General features: G+C 54.7%; 1 protein-coding gene across 3 annotated transcripts in view; it reads left to right on the top strand.

The window, feature by feature from the left end:
- The window catches only part of PTPRN2 (protein tyrosine phosphatase receptor type N2), a 419,465-nt gene that overhangs the window by 91,924 nt on the left and 300,239 nt on the right, over positions 1-27,302 (top strand). For all 3 annotated transcript variants that reach the window (XM_074315027.2, XM_088799758.1, XM_074315029.2), the window contains exon 3: positions 2,236-2,349. In XM_074315027.2, the coding sequence (XP_074171128.2) occupies positions 2,236-2,349 (114 nt within the window). The remainder of the gene's footprint in view (positions 1-2,235; positions 2,350-27,302) is intronic.

Raw genomic sequence — 27,302 nt, forward strand, 5'->3', positions numbered from 1 at the left:
AACGTGGGTGCAGGTGGCTGTCTGCAGACGGGGTGCGCACCCTGCAAGGGGCTTCAGACCCCTGGCTGGCTTCCCTTCTCTGGAGCAGAAGGCCACTGCTGTGTCAGGAAGCCCCAGCCTTCGCCTTCAGGGGGCGCTGTTTGCAAACGGGGACTCGGGCTGACTGGCCTGTGTGGGGCCCCTCCATAAAGGCCCTGTGCTCACCCCTGATTACTTCCTGCGTTTTCCGTGTGGGCACACGACACTTCCTCCGCAGTGACAGCCATCCTGCAGGGTGTGAGGGCCACCTCTAATCCAGGGAGGGGACGTGGACAGGTGTCCTCGGCGCCATCATGCTGAGCCTGTGCTCTGAGAGTCACTGGGTTGTCCCCACAGCCCTTCATGTCTGTGCGTCTTCGTCTCCCGGGTGAGTGGGTTGGGCCGAGGGCTGTCGGGTGTGCCTGGCAGCCATGTGGGGTGACAGCACCGTGGGGACAATCTGGGAGGCTGTGTGCTGCTCTTCTCAGTGTGAGTGCGTGAGAGTGAGGGTGTGCACGTCCTGCTCCCCCACCTCCCTAGGAAGCAGCGTCCCCATCTCCTCTCTGGAGGTGGCCCTGGGGACACCTGGCGGGTGGGTGACGTGTGGCCAGGGCATCTTGTCCCCAACTGCACAGAGCTCGCTTGTGCCTGTCCTGATGATGGTGCGGACCTGCAAGGAAGCGGCCACCAGGGGTCACTGCTGCTCCTCCGTCCTGGCCGCCACCTGGGGCCAACTTGGATGCAGGGCAGGGTGAGTGAGGGACGGCTCACAGAGTGCGATGGGGACCCCTGGGCTCCGGGCCCCTGAACGCTGGCCTACAGCAGGGGCAGCCCACGGGCTGGGGGTGGGGATCGGGTCCTCCTGAAAGCACGCTCGTGCCGTGTGCTGTCTGACTGGGTGACACCCAGAAGGCCCTGTGCTCACCCCTGATTATTTCCTGCATTTTCCGAGCGTGCTCTGGGAGCTGCTTTAAATACCACCGACGTCCCTGTTGTCCCGCGGGGTCAGCTGGCCGCTTCACAAGGCGACGGAATGCATTTGGTGTCTACTGTATACAGTTCTGAGAACCTGAATGCATGTCACAGGCCACTATTTGTGATCATGGAAAGAAGCGAGGCAGCTCCCTGCCCAGGCCTGTTCTTCCCCTCACAAGAAGTTTTGCACATGGCTGATTTGTTTCGTGTCTGTCCCTGCCCAGTGATTATTCTAAGGCTATGTTCAGTGCGCCCTCATTTGCAAACACTACAATTGTGGCACCTTTTCTGCTTATCTCCTCTTGCTCCAAAATCAAGAATATTGTTCTCGAGGTCTCCAGGGAAACAAGATGATACAATTGCACATGCAGATTGTTTCTATGAATAAAGTATTTACACAAGTTATTGACCAGGCATGAGCACTGAAATAATCCTGAACATGCCCTAAGGTAATCACCCCACTTGGAAAACCTATGTGACGTGATCATTCCCCAGTGTCATTCTCTCTTCCCAAAGAGATAGTGAAGAAATATAAAAAGACATATAAAATACAAAAACAAGTTAAGACATATGAAAGGAAGACAAGAGGATAAAACATCACAGGTGCAAAGAAAATGGTAACTTCACCAAAATAAATGCCTCAGGAGCCACTAGAGGCTGCACGAATAGGACATTCCCAGAAGTTGCCATGAGCTACCCGGTGGCCCGGGGGTGAAGGTGGTGGGTCCTGGCCCGGGGTCTGGGGGTCCCCCCTGTGGGTCTCCATGATAAAGATGCGGTGACTGAGGGACATTTGTGCACAACTAGGTTCCAGAGGCTTTTTTCTCTGTCTTTTCACGTGAGCCTGAGACATGTCACCCGAGGGAACGGAGCAAGAATGGTTCTCACAAGGAGAGACCAAGACAGATTTGTTAAGCTCAGGGCTGCCTGGTCTGACCTGCAGGTTCTGGGTGGCTCGGAGTGGCAGTCCCTGAAAACCACAGCATCTTGAGTGTCTGAGCATGAGGTCCCTTCCCCAGAGCAGAGGCCCCCCAGGACCGCCTCCCACATGTGGGCTCGGAAAGGATATACTGGGGGAGACCCGGGGCCGTGAGCCTGAGGGGGGCAGGGGAGGAGGCGCAGTGCATGGGAGGAGGGTGGAGACCCGCGCTCGCTTGCAGTGTCCACCCTGACACGGGGTGCTCTCTTCCTCCTGTCTGAAATGAGACATCACTTTGTCTTTTCTGCCTCCGTTTCTCACAGATGGAGTGTTTGGAAGGTGCCAGAAGTTTCCAGCACTAGACATATATCGCTACGAAGTGCCACCCGGGGTTCTGCAGCACTTGACAGCCACATTGCGGAAGCTTTCCCGCACAGGTAGGAAGGCTGGGCCCACACCGCGTCTGCACCAGGCCAGTGGCCTGAGGGGAGATTTCCGGAGTTGCAGGGGCCTCAGCAAAGGCTTCTCAAACAGCCGCAAGCCTCGTAGGGAGTGTGGGAGTGGAAAAGGACGAGTTAGCCAGGGTGTGGTTACCGGGCAGGGCGGCGAGATGCCTGGCGCAGGAGCTTCCGGGGACTTGGCCATGGCCCTGGGTTGCGGAGCGAGAACAGAGGGCAGCCTCAGCCATGAGGGCAGTGCGAGGGCAGGCCAGAGGTCACGGGCAGTGTGAGGGCAGGTCAGAGGTCACGGCAGTGCGAGGGCAGGTCAGAGGTCACGGGCAGTGCGAGGGCAGGTCAGAGGGCACGGGCAGTGTGAGGGCAGGTCAGAGGTCATGGGCAGTGCGAGGGCAGGTCAGAGGTCACGGGCAGTGAGAGGGCAGGCCAGAGGTCACAGGCAGAGGGCTGTGGTGGGGGCGTGGGGGTGTGGGGGTGTGGGGGTGTGGGGCTCATCACAACCAGCCCAAACCTCCCTGACCAACCTGGAGAGACTTAGTCCCCTTCCCATTGTTGTTAGGCACATCGTGTTGTGCTCTTTTCTCTCGGGAGATTCCTGGCACTTGGCTTCATGGGGTCCTAAGATAATCTAACCAATTGCAATAATCTAAAAATTATCATATATAATTATTCATCATTTATGTTGCATCGGACCTTTCTTAGACCGAGGGGTGAGCCCTACGGTCAGGTCCGCGTTATTATGGCCGACGGGCTGACCTGCAGACACGGGAGCTGGGTGGGTGTGTGAAGCTCCTGGAGGGTGAATGTGCGTCCTGGTCAGGACCTAATGGCACTGCCGGGGGCCAGGCCTGGAAGTGAGGGACCAGGGAGCCACCACGAGGACAAGGACGCCCCCTAACTCTCGGTCAGGGTGCTCCCACGGGGCTTCTGAGTGGCTCCATGAAGAAGAAGTCGGGTCTAGTATGTTTGGGAAACAGCACTTGCTCCATTACTCCTGGATGTTCACAGTGTAGGTGGGCTTCTTAAGGCACCGGAAAGTTCTGCAGCAAGAATTACGTTAAGTGGTTCAGTCCGAGTCGTGGGCCCATGGCGCCCTTCTCCCCGAGACCGTGTGCAGTCGGGTGCGGTCCGGAGTGGAACTGCCGGGAGACCGTGTCCGTGATCAGTTCCAGGCTTAGTTACAGCCGTGGGAGCTCGTCGAGGGTCTCTGCGCAGCTGTCGTCTGTGTACCTGGAGCCTGAGGTCTGTGGCAGGGACGATGGGTACAAGACGGAGAGCAAGGACGAGGAGGACCGCAGCCATGTCCGTTCTCGTGACAGAAGCTGGCCCCTCATCAGGGAGCTGGGGAAGCCGAGGGGGCCGGGAGGCGGGTGACGACCGGAGGTGCTGCTGCCGCCGAGAGCGAGTGGCCAGGAAGACGGTGTGTGAGCTGCAGAGCGGCCGGGGTCACACAGCACCTCGGGCCTGTAGTCGAGTCATGTCCCCTGGGAACTTGGTGGCCCAGGGGCAGGTGTTCAGTCTCCACAAAGCCCAAAAGCAGTGTCTTCACAGAAGAGGAGCCATCTGCAGAGGGTGCTGTGTGTTTGCCCCCAGGCCGTATGGGTCCTTCAAAGGCTCCAGACTGCACCCCGTCTGCCCCTGACCTCCGACATGCGGGTGTCCCCCCAATGCAGATGGAAGGGCTGCTGCTCCTTGCTCAGAGGTCCTGTCGGCAGAATGTCATGGTGTGCTGATGTCCTGTGGGAGGAACGGTGGTGAGGCCCCTGAGCATTAGCTAATGACAGGGCTGGAGAGCTGGTCGACCACTGGTAAAGCGTGGTGGAGGGGTGCTGCTGGCATTGCAGGTCCCCCAGGAAAAGCCTGCACAACCTCTTCAGCAGGAGGGGCAGGTGTGCTTCTCCTGGCTTCGCGAAATTTAGGGTACAGTGTCCCAGCTTCGTCAGGAACCTATATCGCACCCTCCCAGTTTTTGCAGCCCTTTCCTCTCCACGCCCTGTGAAGCTGGGGTTCAGTTTGCATCGCAGTTAAGTCACATGGGGTTTGGTGTTCAGAGTGAGTTTGAGACGCACAGAGCTGGTTCATTCATGGAGGTGGTTGAACACAGAGGCAAATATGTGTGGGGTTTTTGGTGTTTTTTTTTGTTTTTTAAAGATTTTTTTTAATTGGGGAAGGGGAACAGGACTTTATTGGGGAACAGTGTGTACTTCCAGGACTTTTTCCCAAGTCAAGTTGTTGTCCTTTCAGTCTTAGTTGTGGAGGGCACAGCCCAGCTCCAGGTCCAGTTGCCATTTTCTAGTTGCAGGGTCGCAGCCCACCATCCCTTGCGGGAGTCGAACCAGCAACCTTGTGGTTGAGAGGACGCGCTCCAACCAACTGAGCCATCCGGGAGCTCAGTGGCAGCTCAGCTAAGGTGTCCTGTTCAATCTTAGTTGCAGGGGGCGGAGCCCACCATCCTTTGGGGGACTCTCGAGGAGTTGAACTGGCAACCTTGTGGTTGAGAGCCCACTGGCCCATGTGGGAATCGAACCGGCAGCCTTCGGAGTTAGGAGCACGGAGCTCCAACTGCCTGAGCCATTGGGCCGGCTCCGCAAATATGTTTTTTAACTAATAGATTTATTTTTAGAGCGGTTTCACATTTACAGAGAGGTTGAGCTGAAAGTGCAGAGTTTGCACTCTCACCCCACCCCCAGAGGAGTTTTCCTTTTTATTAATATCTTGCATTAATGTGGGACATTTGTTGCAATTAACAAGTCAATATTGATATATTATTAATTAGTGCCCATAGTTTACATTAGGGTTAACTTTTTATTTTGTACATTCTGTGGATTTTGACAAATGTGCAAAGACAAGGACATGTACCCACCATTACAGTGTCACACGGAGCAGCTTCACTGCCCTAAACATGCTCTGTGCTGCGCCTACTCACTCCCCCACAACCCCCCACCCCCTGGCCACCCCGACCTTCTTACTGTGTTTGGTTTTGCCTTTTCCAGAATGTCGTACGGTTGGAATCATACCACGTGTGGCCTTTTCAGACTGGCTTCTTTCACTTGCGATACAACATGCATTTTAGGTCCCTCCGTGTCTTTCCATGGCTGGGGCGCTCGTTGCTTTTAGGTGCTGAGCAAGGTCTCATTGTCTGCACTGACCGCAGTTTGTTTTTCCTTCACCTCCTGAAGGGCGTCTTGGCTGCTTCCATGTTTGGGCAATTGTGAGTGAAGCTGCTGTAAGCGTCTGTGTGCAGGTTTCTGTGTGGACATAGTTTTCAGCTCCTTTGGGTAAATACCAAGGAGCACGATTGCTGGGTCACATGGTGACAGTGTGTTTAGTTCTGCAAGAAACCACCAAACTGTCCTCCAGAGCTGGGCATGGCGGGGGAGGGGAGTGGCCGAGCCTCTTTGAGACTCTTTCTTCTCCTGGTAAATGTGGACAGTCAGGGCTGTCGTGAAGTCCAATGAAATCAAGTGTTTTGAAACATTTTATGAACATCAGTATTTCCAGATATTTAACTTTATTTGTGTCGATACTTGCTTTCCAACTTATGACGGCTGTTGCCCAGATCATACTCACCTATTTTTTTTCAGTGGAGATTATTCTAGTTTCTGCTGTGTTGGTTAGGTCTGTGCATCAGGTCAAATGCCAGAAAAACAACCGTTTTCCAAGAGATACGGGTAAGTTCTCGTTCTTTTCTTAAAGTGACGGCGACGACGACGATGCAAAGGCACCTGGGCCTCCTGACAGGAGTTTTCCCTGTGAAGCTCCGGGCGGGCGCTGCGTGACTCCCACACCCGGAGGTGTTGAGCGTAGCCTGGCAGGACCTCAGTGGGGCTGTGACTTGGATGGACGCTGCCCCCTCCACTGTCACTGTCCCCACCACTGACTTCGCAGCACTCAGACCCGGGTTTTGGCAGGACAATGAGGCTCCAGGGCCAACGGCTGTGACTAACCACAGCAGCGTTTCCCCACTGTCACCCGTCCGGTCACACATGTGCTGCCGCCTCCTGCTGTCTCTTCCTGGGAGCCCATACCTGAGGGGGGTGCTGACTTCTAGAAAGATGAGTTGGGAGGGGGAGTGTGAGCAGGTGCGGGTGGGCCATGGGGATTCAGGCTGATATTTGTCCTGGAACGTCCTTATCATGAGGCCCCGTATGGCTGCACTCAGAACCGGGCTGTCTCCACCTTCACACCCACCAGCACACACACACACGCACACGTACACACATGTGAACACACCTGCACTCACAGGCACACCCACACATCTGTGCACACACACGGCTGCACACATGTACACACACCAGTGTGTACACACGTGCACATGCTCACATATATGTGCTCACACGTACAAACACGTGTGTGCCCACACTGCTTTGGGTCCCTCATCTGACGTTGTAGTTTCCAACAGTGCCTGTCCTGTGGAACTTTTCCTCTGGTTCCTTCACCCAGGTTGCCTACTTTCTGCCTCACATTGTCTGCCCTGGTCATGACAGGCTCACTAGTGGGTAACACCCCAGAGGTGTTGGGGGGGTCTGTGTCTTTGCCTGAGGAAAGAGTCTGCAGTCCTGAGCTCAGTTCACGTGCTGCAGGGTGGCTGCGGAAGGAGGTTTTCCAGAAGCCCCCCCATCGCTCCACCCAGGTCACCGGGACTGCACGGTGTGGCTGCGCTCGGAAACCCATGTCAGTGGCAGACAGCGGGCCCCCTGCCACCAGGAGCCGCTTCACCAAGACGCAAGGGAAAGTGGGACTTAACTGAGGAGCTTCCTTCTTTAACATAAATACACACATCAAGGCACGAAATCTGCTCCCTTTATTTACCACTCTTGTCTCCTGCAGGCAGTATTATTTCATGGGTGGACACATTGTTCTCTCATGGATTAAATCAAAAAAATACATTTCACTTCTCTGACAAGCCATTAAAATTCAGCATTTAAATGTCACTCATTGGCACGTAATTTGCTGTCATGAAAACAACTATGGATTTATTTCCTGGCAGGAATCTCCTGACGTATTGAGCTATGTGTCAAAAGCAAAAAGCAAGAAGGCAACGTTAAAAAAAATATCCAACACAGTGTCATAACTCCTTAAAAGAGAATGAAAAGAAATCCCTCAGTGACGTGGGACAGACACAGCCAGTGTCGCCACCGTGGCCACAGGCCCCGGTTGGTACCCACTCTGCCCAAGCTGCTCGGGCGGCAGCTCAGTGCAGCGGCTCCGCTTTCTCCTCGGTTTCCCTCCTGGGTGGTCATCTACCTGCCTCCCACCTGCGCGTCCTCACCTGGCTTCTCCTGTGTGAACCCCCCTCCCCCTGGGTACCCTGGGAAACTGGGGTTCTTCCTCCTTGCTGACGTATGTCTGGGCTCCACCTCCCCAAACTTCAGGCGACGCATGTCTGTGGGGGTGCAGGGAGATGTGCACACGGCCCTAGGTACAGTCGCAGAGCCGCTGCTGTCCCTCAGGGCTCTGCGTTCTGTTCAGTGGGACGACACTATGGTGGGAACGTGGCGGAGGGGTCACTCAGGTGAGAGGCGACTGGGGGCGAATGGAGAGGTCGTGACGGGACAGCCAGGCTACAGCCGTCACTGTCAGCGCATAGGACTCCCAGCCCACACCTGGGTGCTCCACCCTTTGCACCCAGCTTGTGTCTGTAAAGGCGCTGCTATTTCACACACCCTACTCCATGCTTTTCACCGTGAAGTGTACAGACGAGATATGAGGAAAAGGGGCAGGAGGCATCGTCTCCAAACTTTAGTGAGTCTGTGGCGTCTGAAGTCCAGGCCTGCGTCCAGCTGGGGCATTCATTGGACCCCCTTGTCTGTGTCTTTGTCTGCGTGTGAAAGAAGAGCCTTGAGCACGTGAGGGGAGAAGCAGAATGGCTGCACTTGGGGAGCTGCTTTCACACCAAAAGGAGGAGCCGGGGAAAGTCAACCTGCATTTGGGCCATGATGCTTTCCTACTTGTCACATTTCTGCTGCTGGTGCTTAACTGACGTGAGATCCAGACACTGCTGCTGATGAAACAAGACACGTGTCCCTGCCCCATGGAGACATGCAGCCAGTCGCTAACGCGTGTACACGCACTTGCCCAGTAAACCTGCAGTGCAGACGTGTTTTTCAGCCACGGGTGCCAGGTCACAATCGTGCCCGGGGCCAGACCCTGCCTTCCCTCTGCACCAGGCCTGGCTGGAGGGACCCCAGGCCCTGAACTTCTTATAGTTCATGAAATAATATCTTATGATTTTCACTTCAATTTCTCTGATTCCTGTGAGCTCAAGCAGCCTTTGTTTCTTACTGACGTTTGAGCGCTCTTCAGTTCTGGGCACTAACCTTTTCCTGGTCTTGTTTGTACAGAGGCAGGTGTCTCCTTCCTGCCCTCGGCTTGCCTTTGCACTTCCCTGCTGGTGGCTGACACACAGCATTTTAAGTCATAATACCTCAGTCTTTTCCAGTCTTTTTCCTCTACAGTTTGTACTTTCTCATCTTTTTGGGTGATCATTTCCCTCCTGAAACACGTGCTTTCAAAGTTCCTTCTGCGATGTCTACTATTGGGTGCCTCCATTTCCATTTGTTTGTAACTTTCCCTTTTAATTATAGCATTAGTGGACATACAATTCTAGGTGACAAAGCTGTGGCAGCTGTAGAAGGTGGCCCCAGGATGAAGGCAGGCTGGCCCGTCTGCAGCCCTCCACTCAGGCCAGAAGCAGCAATTTCTACAGCCCCCGTTATCCTCGGGTTTCTTTCACTTGTCTTGTCTGTTTCCTTTGTAATAACTTCTTGGTGACTTTGTCCATGATGGGAGGTGTGCTGAAGGTGGGGGCACAGCTGGAGCAGAAAGCTGGGAGACCAGCTGCTCTCCCAGGAAGGACCTGGGCATGGTCTAGGGTCTTGGAAGTGCTGTGCCCCCCTGGGTTCTGTTTCCGACAGTGCCCTGGCTGGGTGCCTGGCAGGTCACTGAGGACCCCCGCCTGCCTCTGTGGGACGAGTGATACATCCCTCTATGTGTGTGGAGATTTTTAGAACATTTAACTGCAATTTGGAGTTCACTAAAACGATCAGGAGGCTTTTCAGTGGGAAACGACATTATACAAAGAAGAAACTGGACTACTTACATGTAATTATGAAGACAGATCCTGAAAAATGACATCTGTCGGGACAGTATTCCAGAGTCACTGAGATCCAGAAGCAAATGGGAGCCACACTGCAGTGACTTTGGATCGGGGGCAAGTTGGACATCCCAACTCAATCAAAAAGTAGGGGTCAAGGAGGAAATAAGCCTCGAGGATGGAACACATAAAGCCAGAGAAACAACAGATAAAAGAATCAGACTCTGACAATTAGAAATAATGGAATAGGCTGAAAGAGACTACCTATTCACTGTTTAAAATAATAAGGAAACAACGCAGGCAATAATAAAAATATATCCGAATGAAACAGGAGTGACAGGTTAAAAAAAGTAGAAATTATCAAAATGGAAAATTTGGTCATTCAAACTGGATACTCTGTGCATGGAGTTGATAGCTGATTAGACACAATGAAGAGAAGATTACTGAACTGGAACACGGACCTGAAGAGATAACCAAAAATGCAGTGTGGAGAGCGGGAGAGATGGGAAATGTGCAAGAGCAGGTGAGAGAAAAGGGAGGTGCAAGTGACGTCACATGAAAAGTCTTAAAGAATAAAGAGAATACAGCACATAAAATGCAGAAGAATGAAGGGAGTGAAAAGAATGCAATCTTTGAAGGACCGGCCGAGGAACTTCCAGAACTGCCAGAAGGCCCGAGACTTCTCATTGAAAGACACTCCAAAATAAATATCGAAGTTGGACTCGTCACCATGGCCCTGCAGGAGACTGGAGCCTAAGAGAAGACTTAGTAACAGCCAAGGAGAAAAGACAAGACACTGAGGAAAGAATGGTTTTTGGGCAGCACCTTTCTCAACAGTAGCAAAGGCAGAGAACAGTGGGGGTTCCTGAAGATGCTGACAGAAATAACTACCACCTAGAACTGTATGTCCGCTGAAGCTGTAATTGAAAGCAGAGGGAAACATTACAAATAAATGGACACTGACTTACCCACTAGTAGACATCACAGAAGGAACTTCGAAAGCCAATAATCATTAAAAAATGTATGTACCTAAATTTTCAAAAAGCTGCTTTTGTAAATCCAGTGAGCATGGCCTGCATTTTACGTGGGAAATCCAGTCTTTCCACAGCTGCTCCAATGCATGACGCCCAGCATGGGACGCCTCCTCCAGCCGCTAGCATCAGCGCATGGTTGTGGAGCACGGTGTCGGCTTGGGCACGGCCTGTGCTGTGTGTGTGGAGTGTCCTCTGTTCTGCAGAACCTCCGTGGGACTCAACACTGACCCCTGTCTCCTGTTTGGGAAGAGTCGTTTGGAACCGGGGTTTTCTGTCCAGGTCCATATTTGCTTGTAATGTCTCCTTATTGGCTGTAAAGGACGCTCCTTACTGGTGGGTTTTGCAATCAAAGGATAAATGAGGGTCTTAATGAAAAGCAGACCCATCCCAAGACGCACATTTTCTCTCTGTGTCTCAACAAGGAGGAAGAATGGCTAACGGGATGTGGGCGGAGGGTTACTGAACTCAAAGGAGTTGTAATAATATCCCCAGAGAGGGGATTGGCGACGCACCCCACACCACAGAGGGTGCTCTCCGCCTTCCTGAGGCGCTCTGGGCAGGTTTACATCGAACGAAGGGCTCCCTGGCACATTTCAGAAATGGTTTCCAGATTATTGACACAGGACAGACATGCTGACTGCCAAAGAGTTAGCAGCTACTTCTAATGTTGATGCCTCTGAAATGGGGAGAAACAGTCCTGCGCGGTTAGAACAAAATCGGATAGGTTTTTATAGCTTTGCATTGCTCCAGCTGCTAGGAGCTGTGATGCAAGCAGATGCCGCACGTCTTTGTGCCTGACCCTCTGGGGACTTGACCCTGAGAGTCACACTGTGCACCCTGCACTTTCACCGTTATCGCTTAAGGAGCAAGGTCACCAGGAAGATCTATGTCTTTGACTGAAGATTTCCTATTTTCTGAGATGCTCAAGGACCTCCAGCACGCTGGCCCCTCCCGTTGCCTGGCTGCCCAAGCCTGGCCGTCTCCAGGTCCTCAGCGTTGTGTCTGTGAAGCCACAGGTCCCCGGTGGCACCGTGGGGCCAGGGCACCATGTGCCTGCAGACCACACACTTTGCCCCATCGCAGCCTCAAAAAGACAGTTGGTTACAAGATAAACCAACACAGAGTCATCTTTCTGTTTATTTAACTGTCTCACCACCTCAAATGGTATCTGATAACATGCCAAAGAAAGTTGACAACGTGACGATTTGAAAGCTTGGACCAGATATCAGTGGACAAACATGTTATCACGAAATTAGACTGCCAGTGAGACAGGATTTAGTGGACGCCATGCACCCCAGTTCTCAGCCAGGAGAGTGAACCGAATGGATGGACGTGGAAGCAGCCCAGGTTTCGGGCCCCTGAGCGCTGGACTTCACACCGTTCGGTTTCCAGTCTGTCCTCTCCTCTCTCAGCCCTTCTTCCCTGGTCGCTCCCGGCCCTCCCCAGGCCTGTCCTGTCACACGCGTCTCCCCAGTGGTTCATCCACATGGCAGAGGCCCTGCAGCTGCATCTCTGAGGTTGCAATTTGTCTTTTAGGAGCTGGTGACTCAGAGTCACGTGACTTATTCTCAAGGCAAAGTAGTTGCAGAAAACGGAACTGTCACCCAGAGCTGGGGTACAATGAGCTGACGCCAGAGTGAACCTTTAATCTGCATGGAAGACATACTGCAAAAATGGGAACCAGAAATAAAAACAAGGACATCCTGGGCGGGCCAGTGGCTCAGGTGTTTGGAGTGCCTGCTCCTAAGGCCGAGGTCGCTGGTTCGATTCACACGTGGGTCAGTGAGCTGCACCCTCTACAGCTAAGATTGTGAAGAGTGGCTCTCCCTGGGCGAGAGCTGCTGTGAGTGGCCAACCGGCAACCGACTGCCTCAGCCGGGGGAGCGCAAGGCTCATAATACCAGCATGGGCCAGGGAGCTACTAGTCTACACAACTAGACTGAGAAACAACGACTTGAACCAGAGTGGGCAGCGGGAGGCAGAAGAAGGGGGAGAGAAACCAAAGAAACAAACAAGGACATCCCACACAATTTCGTCACTTTGGGGCAAACCAAAGATTTTTATATTGAGGGTCGCTTTTTTGTCTTGGAGAAGATGCTTAGATATCCTGTGGGTTCAAGAACTATTTATAAACTGTAACCTAGCATTATGACTAAAACTGGACTTCCTGACTTTGAGCGCTTTAAAAGCTTACATTTTTTCCTGATACAAACTACAGATTTGGATTTTTAATTTTGAAGTATGTGGCGAACTTTGTCTCTGCTAGAACCTAAAAAGCTGACAGCTGCGTTCAGGGCACTACTGAGCGTGAGTGGAGCAGCCGCGTCAGGAGGCAGGCGGGCATCTGCGTGTGGACTCCTGCAGCCAGGGCCGCTTTCACTTCCTGCAGTCCTCGTCCCAGGCAGGACAGAGCCTTCCCCCTCCAGAGCCTTGGATGTGTCAGCAGAGGACGAAATTGAGATCTCTCCAAACCTGGCAGCTTCCCAGATGGCACAAAAACCCTGCATTTCTGAGAGAAGCAGGAGGTGGGGTGAGGGGGACCCAGTTATGCCTGTATGGGATGTAATTTTGTCTTAAACCTCACTAAAAGCTACAGAGGTCATAGAGACAGTCAGGCTTGTATTCTTTGAAATAATTCACATTACAGGCTTGTGTATTACTTACATTATCAAATAAAAGGCTTTAGACTCGTGTAGGCAGATAATTACAAATTGATTTCTGGACATCTCATTTTGGAAATGGTTCTTACCCTCCTCCTCTTCTATCTCTCCCTTTCATCTCTTTCTTCTTGCGTTAAACTTTCTCGCAGTTGTGTAGGGTCCTGGGGGTGTTAGCTGGCCGTCTCAGTAAACGGCAAAGCTATATGAAGAAGTCACTTTTATTTGAAGTCAGGAATTGGATTACAAAGTGCAGGAACATTGATGCAGACAGAGAATTTCTTTTAACATTGTATTCAGCCTCCAAAGAATTATTACAAACCAAAAGCAATCAGGCAGGCCCAGGGGTCCCAGCGCTGCCCGGCATCTGCCTTAGCTGTTCATGGTGCATTCTTGGCACCAAACTCTGTTTTGCTGAACTCAGTGCGTCTCATGTTTCAAGACAACAAGCAGATAGATAAACGGCTTTTGTAACTATTAGAAACCAACCACAGTCTAGTACATTCACCAAAACAAAGGGGTGGTACTCCTAGACCTTGGACTGAATAACGAAGCAAAAGTAAACACTCCCGTAATGATACCTCGTCGTCCCCAGATGTGCACATGCGTGCAGCTGTGTGCCACAGGTCGTCCAGGACCCGCAGGCTTGACGACCGGACACGGCAAATAACACAAGGGAACAGGTGGACCCACACTGAAATGGTCCTTGTGAGGGTCATGGCCTAGTACTGGCGAATGCACTGAGAGGGTCTGGAACGGCCGTGCACGCGAGCTGGTACCCCATTACCCAGAGGAAGGGCAGGGAGGAGAGCCACCCCCACCATGGTTCTGCATGCCGCCTCCCAATCGAGAGGCTTCCCGCTCCTTCCAGCAAGACTTGCTGCGTCTTATTTCTTGGGGATGAGGGCGCTGTGGCAGCTGGTCATTTAGCCCCGTGTCTGCTGGTGACATGCAGGCTTCCCATCCGGTGTGTGGACATGCAGTGCGTGGACATGTGGTGACCGTCTGGCTCACTTCCTGCCCTCCCCTCCCCACACCTGGGCGGGGAAGCCAGTTCCCAGCGGTGCGTGGCCCTGGGGGACCCACAGTGCTCAGCTGCCTCTCGCTCTGCTCTCAGCCTGACCGTGGCCTTGACAGCAGGGGCTGCTCTGCTTAAGAACGCGAGTAGCAGGGCACGTCCCCCCTCGCCCATTTCTCTCGGCTCTGAGTTGGGCGGCTGGCCTGAGACGACTGTTACTCTATGTGGGGGCTTGTTTCCTTTGCGGCTACTGCCTGAGGAAGATGCTCGCTTGGTTTCCTCTGTGAGGAATGTGACCTTGTAAATGACATGCGCCGAGACGGTTTCTTTCGTGCAGATGAATGCGCCTTCCATCTGCCTGCGTGTCTTTCTTTTCTGTCCTTTCTCTCAGTGAGCCTTTCCTTCTGAGTCGAAGAGCTTGTGGGGTCGGGGAAGGGGAGAGGGAGGGACAAGTTGAGTTCCGGTTGTTGAACCGTCACCTCGTCACCTCTGTGTCGTCTTATTTAATACTCAGCATATCTCCCAAAATAAGTGCGACTGTCCTGGCTTTACACACCCGACCAGTGAGCCTCTCCACTCGCCGCCTGAGGCTTTGGGTCTGAGCGGCTGACCAGACTGGATTCCCGGAATGTATCTCCCGTCCACACTGCCCCACAGCCCAGTAATAATGGTTTTTACACTCACTCGGAAGCCACGCGTTGTAGTCTCAAAACATCTCCTTCTCCTTAGAGTTCAAAACAAAATATACTTTTTCTTCTCCAATTTGGTAAGTCTCCTTCCCAAGACAGCAGGAAAGGCCACTCTGTTGTTTCTAGGGTGACGTGCTCAGTGTGCTGGGTGAGAATGTCTTTAGAAATAGCAGAAAAGGAATCCTGACCGTTTCTTGGGCAGATAAGTAATTTCTCCTGTTTCGCTGCTTTAAATAAGAACAGAGCCGCTCCTCAGGATAATTGGGTTATTTATGGCTCTGGAACAGGCTCAGTCAGACCCATGCATAAGCTTTTCATAGGAGAATCGGAGGCCAGAACCCCCTCAAAATGCAGCGCCCTTAACCAGAGGGAAACCCTGACCCTGGCCAGGTGTTCAGCTTTCTTCAAAGGTGAGTTTCCACGAGGTCACAAAGTCTGGAACGATGGCTGGGCTTTGAATATGAGCTCAGGGCGAGAGAACTGGCTTTTGTCCTGGTTTACAATGTAAAGCCACTTTTCCTGTTAGCAGAGATGAGAGTGTGGGCTCAGGGCACCTGGGACCATGAGAGTCTGAACAGAATTGGCAGATTGACTCTGAGTTCACCTGGGGGAACACAGCCCTGGTGGAAACCGTCTGCCAGGAGCGAGGACTCGGGGGGCAGCCCCCCAGGACAGTGCTTCCTGAGTTCCCGTGTTCTTCAGTGGAATGTGGCAGGATGAAAAGCCAGTCCTGTCATGGCAGAGAAATGGGGCTCGATGTCACTGTGTGTCCCCGCCGATGTCACTGTGTGTCCCCGCCGATGTCACGCTGTGTCCCCGCCGATGTCACTGTGTGTCCCCGCCGATGTCACGGTGTGTCCCCGCCGATGTCACGGTGTGTCCCCGCCGATGTCACGCTGTGTCCCCGCCGATGTCACTGTGTGTCCCCGCCGATGTCACGCTGTGTCCCCGCCGATGTCACTGTGTGTCCCCGCCGATGTCACGCTGTGTCCCCGCCGATGTCACTGTGTGTCCCCGCCGATGTCACTGTGTGTCCCCGCCGATGTCACTGTGTGTCCCCGCCGATGTCACGCTGTGTCCCTGCCGATGTCACTGTGTGTCCCCGCCAGTCTGTATCTGTTCCTTCCTCTGTGAAGGCCGGAGAACCCAGTGTTAAACCTCCCGGGTTGTTGGGGGCGCTGTCGGAACTGGCGCGCCTACCAGAGCGTTGTACGTTATGCTCCCTGGGCCTGTGGCTCTGCCGGCCTCCCAGTGTGTAGGTCGCTCTGTTCTCAGTGGAAGTTCGTTAAGACAGACCCCGTGTTCCCACTGGGCTTCGTTACTGGGCATGTGGGTCCCACTGGGATGTGCGTGTGCTTTAACCACACAAATGGGAGTAAGAGGCTCGATGGACACACCCAGGCGACAGGCTCAGCGCCAGCCGTGTCCTCACACCAGGTAGTGCTACTTCCTACTTCAAGGTGGCGTGTTGAGCTGCGTGGGGTCTGACCAGTGCTGGCGGCTCCGTGGCCACACGGCTGCTCCCGGGCCTGCCCACCCCCCGGCTGCCTGTCTTCTTGTCACACTCAGTGGCTTTTCGTTTCTCCAGTTTAACTCAGCAGTTCAACTCCCCACCAAAACTCTTCCATGTTCAACACTTGGGGAAGTTCAGAAACTGATACGACGCTCCTCAGAAGGAGAGGTCGTGCCTTTTCTCTTGTTAACGAACCAGCTCAGAGAATCTGGGTTTGGAGAAGCTCACAGGCCTCTCCCATCCCAGCGTCCGGCCCAGCGTGCGTGTCCTTCGCGCTCTCCCTCCTGTTGTCATCATCACTCCTTTCATCGGCTTTCTCGCTCCATAACCCCCTGCTCTCTTTCCCTTTATTTCAGCACCTTTGTGAAAGGTCTTCAGACCTTGTTTCAAAAGACAGGCCCGGGCAAGGCCAGTTAAGGACCTAAAGATGGGAGACTTAGGGTCACAGGTGACCCGACTTTGCAGGTGGAGCCAGGACGCCCGGAGGCACCTGTAGCTCCTGGGCGCCTCCGTCCTGCCTTCCTCAGCAGACTGTCAGGCCTGCCACCCTGTGGGCCGGCCCCCCGCCACATGGGCCCCTCCCTCGCCCGTGCTGTTCATCAGCTGTCCCGCAGAAGGCCGAGTGGGCTGCCCTGAGCTTGGGCTTCCGTGCAGAGGGAGGGAGCCCCAGCTTCTGGTTGGGCCTGGGAATGAGAGACAACCAAGCACACAGGCGGCTGTGGATTTAGGGTCTGTGATTGTCCAGCTCTGGACTGGTGTGGTTTCTATTCCTGCAGCCTGTGGACAAAGGGCTAGAAGACAAATCACAGGCTTAAGCAAGTTTAACTCTAATATATGAGATCAAATTGTCTTTAAGAGTTTTGGGGCCATTCAGGAGCTGCTGTGCAACAATCTGGTCACACTGAGGTTTGTGTCTCGGGGTACAGTCGTGGGGTCAAGTCACATGTCAGTTGCAGTCAGGAAATGGAGGCTTTGATTATTTTTCACTGGTGGGATTTGACGTTGACCCCCTTTTCTGGGGGTTGGAGGTCACATGGTAGGGGCAGGTGGTTCTTACACTCACTTCCTGCTGCTTTGTCCATGAGAAATTGCATTCTGGAAGGAGATTCCTGCATTCTTCTGGAAGGTTCCATGGGGAGGCTGGAGGACCAGGCCGCCCAGTACGGGAGGCAGGTGATGCCCCTGAGTGAGCGGCGTGTCTCCCTGGGTGAAGCCCAGTGCAGGTTTAACCTTCCTTTTCTGTCGGTGCGCATTTAGAGAACCCCAGGAACAAAGCCTGCTCCTCACACAGGCGATTGTCGCCAAGAGGTGTCAGGGCTCACACTGCTGAGACCGGAAGCACAGGTGACCACACAGGACAGAGAGGAGAGGTGACCACTCACCCAGTCTCCCGCTGCAGGCATGGCCGCGCCCCCGCAGTCAGGGCTGAATGAAAAGCCTGGGGAAGCCGCAGGCGCCTCCCCTCCCCTGTGGGCGAGCAGAGGTCACGGGGGTGCTGCTGGGAGCCACACATTGGGAAAGGAGGAAGGAGGGGACAGCACGCTCTTTCTCTTTTCCATCCCGGTTTGGAGATAGGATGTTTGAGATTGCGGGACTGGAGCACGGGTGGCTGGCTGAGCACCACAGCCTGCGCGGGCTTCAGAGCCGATCACCCCCTTGGAAGGCGCCCAGAGGTGTTCTGAAGGTGCGCTCCAGCCCATCAGGGCGAAACCTGGGGCAGCACAGGTTACGTCCCTGTCGTCGTCAGGCCACTCTAGCTGACTGCAGGGTGCAGGGTTTTCTGGATTCTTCTCATTCCGAGAGCAGGAGCGAGGCCTGCAGCTGTGGGACTGGACCTGGAGGGAGATGGGCGAGGGGAGGCCAGGCCCCGGCGGTGCCTCCTGACCAGGCGCGTTCTCTCGTGGTCTGCGGTGCAGGGGCCCATCCAGTGGCGAGGATGCTGACTCCTCGCAGCTCCAGGCCGTCCCTCTGCAGCTGGCATCCCAGAACCAGTGGGGCTTTGGGGTCTGCAGGGCGCTTTTCCTGTTCTGACGTTCCTGAGGGCTCACTGTGCTGTCCCTCCTGGTGCCTTTGGGAGGGGGTCTGGGGCGCGAGAGGGTGTCCCGTGCCTTGTGTGCATGTGTGTGTGACAAAGGAGGGGCCCAGAGGAAGGGATGCCCCTGGGCGTCAGGTTACATCTGCTTTGATCCTTGCTGGTGGGGATTTGAAGGTCAAGCAGGTCAGCAGGTGTCGTGCCCACCACAGCTGGCTCGCCACAAGCGTCTGGTGTCACAGGAGGACTTGGCGGGAGGGGCAGACCCGACTCCCAGATAAACACCCCATCCATAGCTGGTGCTGGAGCCGGGCGTGACTGCGTGCGGACGTGGAGGCCTCGCTGTAGTTCATTACAGGCCAGGTTATTGGGGACAAAAGGTACCCCCAGGCTGCATAGTTGGACGGGTGTGGAAGGGCACCAGGCCCCGGGAGGGTCCCACAGGGCCAGTGGGTCAGGGTGTGGGGCACCCAGGGAAGGAGCTGTGCCTCGCGGGAGAGGATGGAGGGGTGAGCAGGTGGCAAAGAATTCTGGGCAGGGAAGGGAGCCGCCTAGCGAGAGGGCAGATGAGAAACACACTTGAGGACAGTCGGTGGGGAGCCCTTTGGCTGACATAACAGGCTTTGGCGATAGGCCGCAGAGGCAGAGGCAGCTGGAGGGTAACAGTGTCAGGGGCTGATTCTGGGAATTAAGGGAATGGACGTGTTGACCACCAAGGTGGTGCTTCCTGGGGAATCTGGGTTTAATGGAAATCCCGGGCCCACCAGCGGTTCCCCTAACCCCCACCCCCACCCCCCACCCCCCGCCCCCAGGAAGGTCTCCTTGTCCTGGCTGAGGGGCATGAGGCAGCCTCCCCGGCCTTGCCTGGCCCCAACAGCTGCCTTCTGTCTCAAGGGAGGTCTGGCCTGGACGCTGCCTCAGGAGGTGCCCAGGGGTGGGGTGCACAAAGCAACACCTTGCCGCTCACCAGAGAACAAAAATTACTTACAATTACATGCAATTAGCACTTCTAAATTATTAATGGTGGTGAAAGAATGTGTCTATTCAACAAGTAATTTGTCGTAATTTTTAGTAATTGAAAGTAATTTCTAGCAATTAAATCCTAATTTAGTGCATTTTCTGGGCGATGCCTTTATTCACAGGGCCCATCTGAATTGTATTGTTGGGGGCTTTCTGCAGGCACTTTGTTCAGTGAAAGCTGCTGGGCAGGGTACTTGGGGGGAGCAAAATAACCAAACTCTTGAAAGTGCAGTGAATACAGAGGGCTGCTCCAGGCTGGCCCAACGGAGCTGTTTTACTTGGAGGGGTGTGAAAGCCGTGTGCCCCACTGTCCACGCGGCTTTTCTCCTTGAGTCACCCCCTTTTGGTCTGTTCAGAGTCACCAAAGGAGCTTGATTCGGTGATGGGCCCCAGAACCTAGCCGGCACTGGGTTGGTGTCCAGGGAGCGTGTCCAGCCCAGCCTGTGGCCTGGGGCAGCTGGCCCTCGCTGGGGGCAGGGCTGGAGAAGGGGCAGTGGCTGGACACCAGCGCTGGTGCACGGGGCCTGGCTGTCCTGACTTACTGGTTTCCTCGGCTTCGGCGGCCCCGCTCAGTGGGCGGGCGGTGAGCTGTGGGGCGGGAGTGCTGGGGAGGGGGAGGCTCTCCCACCGAGGATGTACCCTAATCACAGAGGATTTGCATATGAAAAGCAGCCGGGAGACTGCCTTTGTCTACCAAGGAGGGGGATCTTATCCTTGGTGAGATCTGTCATCTTCTTTGTCAAGTAGCAAATAAATATTCCGACTAAATTCTTCAGAAATGAAATGACTTGGGTTTATCTGGAAATGTGCTTTATTCCCCTTGCAAATTAGTCATTTTAACTATGCATGACTTCTTCCTACCGCCTTGGGTCATAATTGAAACTCGAGTGTGGTTACTGCCGTTCCATATTTATTTTCTGTTGGAAACGGTGGATAGAACTGCCAAAGACAAGGCAGAGGAAAGGCCGACCCTGGTTACACACGGCTCTACTTGTTCCTGAGCAAATCCGGGACCAGGGAGACTCCACAGCTCCGGGGCAGCAGCTCTTCCTCAGGGGGAGGGGGCCGTGCGGCCGACGGTGGGTCTGCACCGGCCCCGGGAAGTTGATGCCAGGCCATCAGCCCAGCACAGGCCTGAATTGAGGCCTCCACACCCTCGGGCGTTTAGGTCCTGCCCAGTGCCCCCCCCCCCCCATCAGGTCCCAAAGCCCGAGCGGCCCGTCTGCCCGAGTCCTCAGCCACTTCCAGGGGTGTGACCGTCTCAGGTCTGGGGGTCTCAGCCTTGTCAGACCCGGGCCCTTTTTATGATATATTTTGTAATGGCCCCTTTGCCACCCTGAAATGTAACTAATAAACCACAGAAGCTCCTACGCACAAGAATTTAAAGTATCATGGTACACAGGACAGTTGGAAGGAAAGGGATGATGAAGTGAGGTGCTTGGGGGTGAGCGTGTTCTTGGGGGTGAGCGTGACCTTGGGGGGGTGCGTGCCCTTGGGGAGTGAGCGTGCCCTTGGGGGGTTGCGTGCCCTTGGGGGGGTGCGTGCCCTTGGGGGGGTGAGCGTGCCCTTGGGGGGAGCGTGACCTTGGGGGGGTGCGTGCCCTTGGGGGGGTGCGTGACTGTGCCAGGCACCATGGGATGGCTGAAAGGCCTGGGGCAGGGTCTCCTGACAGCAAACCAAATGCAAACTATGTCCCTCCGCGTGCGTGGGGGTCCTGCGTCCTGAGTTATAATAGGTACTCAGTAAACAATGAACGGTAGAAAGAGACTACGGGGTTACGGTCCTGCCCTGAGTTTCCTGAAGTGCACACCCGTGGGTCTGCTTGTGTCCTCGGCTGAGTGCCCAGCGCCCATGCAGAGGACACCATCCCGTCCGCTTCCACTCCGCTCAGGGCACCGTCGCTGCGGGAGCCGTCGCTCTGCCCACTTTCCGTGCTTCCTGGCAGCCTGGCGATGCTGCGCCAGCACAGGCAGCACCGCTGCTGTTACCAGCACCTGTGTTTAGTCAATTACGCCAGCGAGGAGGCCCTTCTCCCGCGGTGTCGCCTTCCGTTTCCCGGACCACTTGTTAAGGGCGATTCTGAATGGCAGCCCGGAGCCCCGGTGAGCTCTGACCTTTTCAGCTTGTGCTGATTTGGTCTTTCTGAGTGGAAACAGCAATTGTACCTGCCAGCACCTCTTCAAGCAAAATGGTTAGGGGGATGGAAGGAAGCAAAGGGCAGTAAGTTCCTTTTCTGCAAGTTTAACCAGAGAAAGCAGAGGGAAAGTGCAAAGATCAAGGAGCTTTCTGCTCTAAACGTAGGAAAGAGAAGAGAGAGGCTCATTTCTTTTCTGACCCTTTCCATGGATGCTGGGAGGACAGCAGTCTCCCGTTCCTGGGGAGTTTCCTAGTGTTGACTAAATGCCACTGGTGCCTGGCACTGGCTCCCACACGGGGGTGTGGGGTGCAGGCTGGGCTCTCGCATTTCCCAGCCTTCTTGGAAGAGGCCAGTTCTGGCACTGTGCCCAGTGAAAGTGGTCCTTTTGGTCCTAACTCCAGTTTGGGGTGAAGCATTAGAAACCCTCCCCTTCTCTGCCACCCGGTGAGCAGGGCCCCAAGATGGAAGCAGGTTGGTGCCTGACTCACATCGGGCAGGCACGTCCTGCTGCAGCATTGGGGTGGTCACTGTAGCATCCCCAGGACAGGAAGTTCGCACTCGGGGAAACTGAGGTAGAACAAACAATGCTGTTGTGTGATCATTGGAACAGACGCTCGGCCTTCATGATGCGTATAAACTAAGATTTTTGTGAATGCCAAAATTTGTTAGTTAACTCTATAACCTTATATAATCTATTCCTTTTAAAGGTGAAATATAATTTAAGGAATTATGGAAAATTTCAGGGCCTTGATGATTTTATACGAGTAGGACTAAGGAAGTTACAAAAGATACTGAAATAGACTAAGTGACATTTGTTACATTAAGTGACATTAACTGAATTGCCGGTTGCTGTAATGAGGTAGTGACGAGGTGGCTGTCCTGTCCCACGTGTGTGGATGGGTGGAGGTGGTGAACTACACAGCAGGGCAACATGAAGTCACAGCCCCGGAGGTCAGGAAATACACCTGGCTTCCGGAGTCAGCCAGGAAACAGGGCAAAGGGCAGAGGACGAGAGGGCAGGATGGGGGGACAGACGGCAAAGGTGTGTCAGGGAGAAGCATCGTCTACAGTTAGTTCTTCTGCAAAGAGACCACTGTTCTCTTCTCCCCGTGCTGACTGTTTCCTGATCGAGAACCCCTGGGAGGTGTTTCTCTGGAGTCGCTGCTCTAAGGCCAGTGGACGCAGTGCTGGTCGAGTGTCCTCCCAGAGTCTGCAGGTGATGAGCAGCGTGGCACTGCTGCAGGTGTGCCCCTGACATCCTTCCCTGGTTACTGCGACTCTGATTTCCTCTCGCCCCTCCGGTGAGCACTCCCCATCAGTTCATGGGGACGCCCTCGCCAGTTCCTGGTTCAATGAAGGAAACCCCATGAGCATGGCTCACGCAAAGTTCTCTCTGACCCGCAGTGGCCAGTTCAGATTTTGCCGCTCCTAGCACGCCTGGATCCTGCCCTGAGATTTTGTACCCTAGGATGTTGGCTCAGGTCCAGTCTCAGATCTTACCCACTGTGTTACCACGTGAGCCACATGTGCCACCTGTAACGTCGTGAAGGGGACCCACATACTGGCGGGCAGCGAGAGGGAACCATGGGAATGCACACCTGTGTTTTCTGGGCACACCTGTTCAGTGTCTTTGGTAAGCCATGCCTAAAATTCAAGATTCTGTGATTCAAGCTATTTCTCTACTTCTGACAAAAGCTGCTTATAAAACTGGCGAACAAAGAATTCCACTGGGATGCAAGCCTTTAGACACGGACTAGACATTCTGATTCAAGGGGTGCGCAAAACGTGGGGTGAGCCAGCATGTGTGCAAGGATGGCTGAGGCCCGAGAGGGAACCAGCACAGACGGGGCGTGCTCACGCCTCTGGAGGACGTTCCCTCCGGGCTCATTCTCAGAAAGACCCATTCCATTTGGGTGGAGACGGGTTTCGCCAAGACCCTTCCTTTCTTCTCCACGCTGCTGCAACTCCCTCCTCCTGGCTCCCGCAAGGCATGCTATTTCTGACTTGCCTCAGTTTTCTCTGTGCCCTTTGTGTCCTCAATAAAGGAAATCCCAATCAGAGCACACCAAATGGTGAATTGGCCAAATTCATAAGAACCGACTAAACAAAATTCTATGAAACAAGCCAATTAGCGTGAGAAAACAGCAAAGCTGCTGAACGTAGGCACCATTGCCCTTTGGGTGGTTCACAAGGACAGTGAGAGACTCAGCCCTTCAGCTGTGGTCAGAGATACAGCTGGTCAGTGGGGTGGGGTGGGGATACCTGTGCCCACGGTGCTTTCTGGGCTTCCCCCCATTAACCAGAACCGTTCTAGCAGGAGACGCTGACACCTGGCCTGTGTGGGGAGAGAACAAGCCGAACGGCCTCACGTTCAGGGCTTCTCGTGTTCCCCTCCCATCCTGTGTCTGAAAGTGCCAGGTGGTGCTGAGCCGAGACCTGTCCCCTCCTGCCCAGTGGGACACTGAGGTTTGCTTTAGACCAAGAACGTTCCAGGGCACGGGCTGTGACAGGTCTAGTCAGTGGGGGTCCATTGTGTGACTTAGAGAATTTCACATACATTCGTCTGTGCGTATAATTAAAAGTTACTTATCAGTAGCCCACAGAGTGAGTCATTAGTGTTGACTGAAGTTTGGCCTAGAGAAGCTGAAGGCAGGCAGCGTGTACAGAGAAGGAGTCTGAGCGCCCAGCTTGGCCATATCAGGTCGCCGCCCGCAGGCAGACCCGCCAGGGCTGAGATGCCTGCGGGGGGAGGCGCCTTGACGACTCTTGTCCCACTGGTGTGCCTGGTGGATGGTGGCGTTGCCGTAGGTCATGTAACCGTGGACCGGACGTTGCCGCTAGCCCTGCCTTGTCAGTATTCGCTCACTCCTGCTGGGTGCTCAGTTGGTTGTGTGGAGAGGCATTTGTGGCTGAGAAGCCCCAGGACTCGAGTCTGAGGTGTGTTTGCTGGTGGTTCAGAGCTGACTCTGCCGTATTGGCGACCTGAGCAGTAGGGGCAGACCCATCATGGCTGCCGCTGCCCGGGAGTTAACCTTCATTTTCATTGTGGAGTAGTTTTGCCCGGAGCCCCCAGTAGAAAGGAGGCCCAGGAATCTTTGGCTCCTCAGAGGCCAGTAAACTCCAGTGTCACCGCCCTAACGTGACTTGGTGTCCTCTCTGGCATTCAGCCAGCTGCGTGGGGGTGGGTGTCACAGGAGCACCCTGCCCCCTGTGGGAGAACAAGTCATGGTGACAGCAGCGTGCCTGCTCCCTCCACCAGCTCCCTCCGCCTGGAGCAGCCCTGCAGGCAAAGGTCCCCGCGAGACTCTCGCCTGGCTCTCCTTTCTGCTCCACAACCAGCCCTTGCTCTGGCCCAGGCAGCCTCTGCCTGCAGGACCTGCCCCAGCCAGCTCTCAGCTGCAGCCCGGCCTCCTGTCGCAGGGGCCTGGAAGCGCCCTGGGTTCCTGGAAGCTGGCCCTGTGCCTGCACTTGGCATGGCTCCAATTGTACTTCCGAGTCCTCGGACTCTGACAGGCTCACCTGGGAGCCTTGTCCACAAACGGGCTGCCCAGGCTGCGGGGCTGTGGGGTCACAGTGCGGCCCAGGGAAGGCCCGGCAGGGCTGGAGCGTCCAGTCAGACCGTGGACAGGCCGCTGCCCTCGCGCTCCAGCTCTGCTCCTCCCTCTCTGCCCCTGAACCTCTGTGTCCCTGTCCTCTCTCTCTCTGTCGTCTGTGTCTCTGTCCCTACCTGTCTTTCTCTCTCTCTAGTATCAGCACATAGAAACAGCCACAGCCTCTTCTCAGGGAAATGCAGCCACCTCTGCAAACCTCCTGTTCTCTGAGCTTTCCTACTCCTGATCTAAAACAGAAAAGGAGGAGAGGTGGTATGTGTCTCTCTCTCCCAAACCGGTGTCACCTCTTCGTGTCTGGACAACGTCAGACGGTGGCAGAGTTCCCAGCACTCAAGCTGACGTCATTCTTCTCTGATGCTCCAGAAAAGCCATAAACGGGGTCTCTCGCCCCCCCACCCCCACGTCTCAGACATTCTCAGCTGCTCTCATTCCCCACACTGAATGTTTCCCTCTTCAAGCATCGTCTGCCTGCCCCTTGTCTCTCCTACCACAGGGACTTCAAACCCAATTCGAGTTCACTCAATAGCTTTACAGTGAGAGTTTCACTCACAGATCAGTCTTGCCGGGTGGAATGTTCCCAGGTACAGGCAGTGCTGTCACAGGAATAAGTGGATCCATTAGGTTGTATTAAAATGAAAAAGTTACTTTCATCAGAAGATACCAGTAAGAGAGAGACAAGGCAGTGGCAGGTGGGAGGAGACATGGCCACACATACGAAGGACAGACACGCAGACACGCCGATCACACGTGAGCAGGAAAGGCTGACAAGCTCCCCGACAGGGCAGAAGACCTGAGCAGGCGTCACACAAAGGAGGGCGTGTGCCTGGGCGATGTGTGTGAGAAAGCGTTTGCTCTTGGTTATCAGACGCGCGCGTCAAGCCCTCACGTGACGCCGCAGGCACCCACCCGAGTGGCTGAATGTGGGACTGTGGGCGCCCCGGCCTGGTGGGTATTTGTGCCACCGCCCCTAGGTCCTCGGTGGGCGGGGCCTCCCTGCCCCTCTCACCTCTCACAGTTGTCACCTAGAAAGGGCTCAATGAAAACAGCTGACGTCAGTGGGTGAAGTGGCCGAAGGGGCCACGTGCAGAAAGCAGCCCCCCCTGTTTTTACTCACGGGGAAGATCGGTGCAAACACTCCCTGAGAAACTAGGCTGTGAGCTCCCCTCCTACTGGCTGATGTTGGGGCTTTTCTGCGCCGCCGGCAGGGAGCTTCCCCCACGAACACCTGCCAGGTGAGAGCTGCTTTTGGATGTTCGGGGCCCAGGACTTGCCCAGGTACCTGTTGTGTGACAGCCTCGCCCGCCTGCTCCTCCGCCAGGGTGGCAGGCCGTCTCCCTGGGGGAAGGGCCCCCAAGAGAGGCCTTCAGTGCATTTGACCCAAAAACAGCTAAGCAGAAGATGTGTTGGGGGGATGACGTCCCCATGGGCTCCTCACCCCTGTTGAGGCTGAGGTGGCCCCTGTGACCTTGGGAACAACGGAACAGTGCCACCTGTGCTCAGGCACAGCAGCCGCTGTCAGTCCCTATGTCACCATGTTCCCTGCCGGCTCCTGTGTCACTGCCCCACCGAGGAATCCCATCAGCCATTGCAGGATGGGCTGTGATTGCGCGGACCCCCCACCCAATGGTCTGTTGTGTTGAGAGTCTTGCCCTGAAGGTCGCACTGTGCTGTAGCAATGTCCCCACGTGTCATCTACTGGGCCAGCAGTCTGTATGTCACAGTCTCCAGTGGAGTTTAAATGACAGGCTGGGTCCCAGAACATTGTCCCAGCTTGGACATGACTTTGGGGGCGGAGGTGGGGGAGGCGAAGTTAAGGGGCAGGAACTAGTATTTCCAGCACCGCAGGCACAGTTACGTGAAGAAATGCCGTGGGGACAGGAAGCAGAACAGCGCCTGTGGCCAGTCGCAGAGGCTGGGTCTCCTTTGCGCCTGGCGCTGTCCAAGGCCTGCGCCCTGAGACGGACGTGCCTTAAAGCTATGCAAACATGTCCTAAGTTCCATCTGCTTCATTTTGGGAGGAGGCGAGAGATATGAAAGGATGACAGGATTTTAGACTTCTCTGTTTGCAGATGGCTAAGATGGTCACGAGGTTCTACTCTAACCACCAGACAGACCCTCTTGTCCAGTT

The sequence above is a fragment of the Rhinolophus sinicus genome, chromosome 8 (assembly GCF_057876585.1).
Source record: "Rhinolophus sinicus isolate RSI-liver-muscle chromosome 8, RSI-T2T, whole genome shotgun sequence".
Lineage (NCBI taxonomy): Eukaryota > Metazoa > Chordata > Mammalia > Chiroptera > Rhinolophidae > Rhinolophus > Rhinolophus sinicus.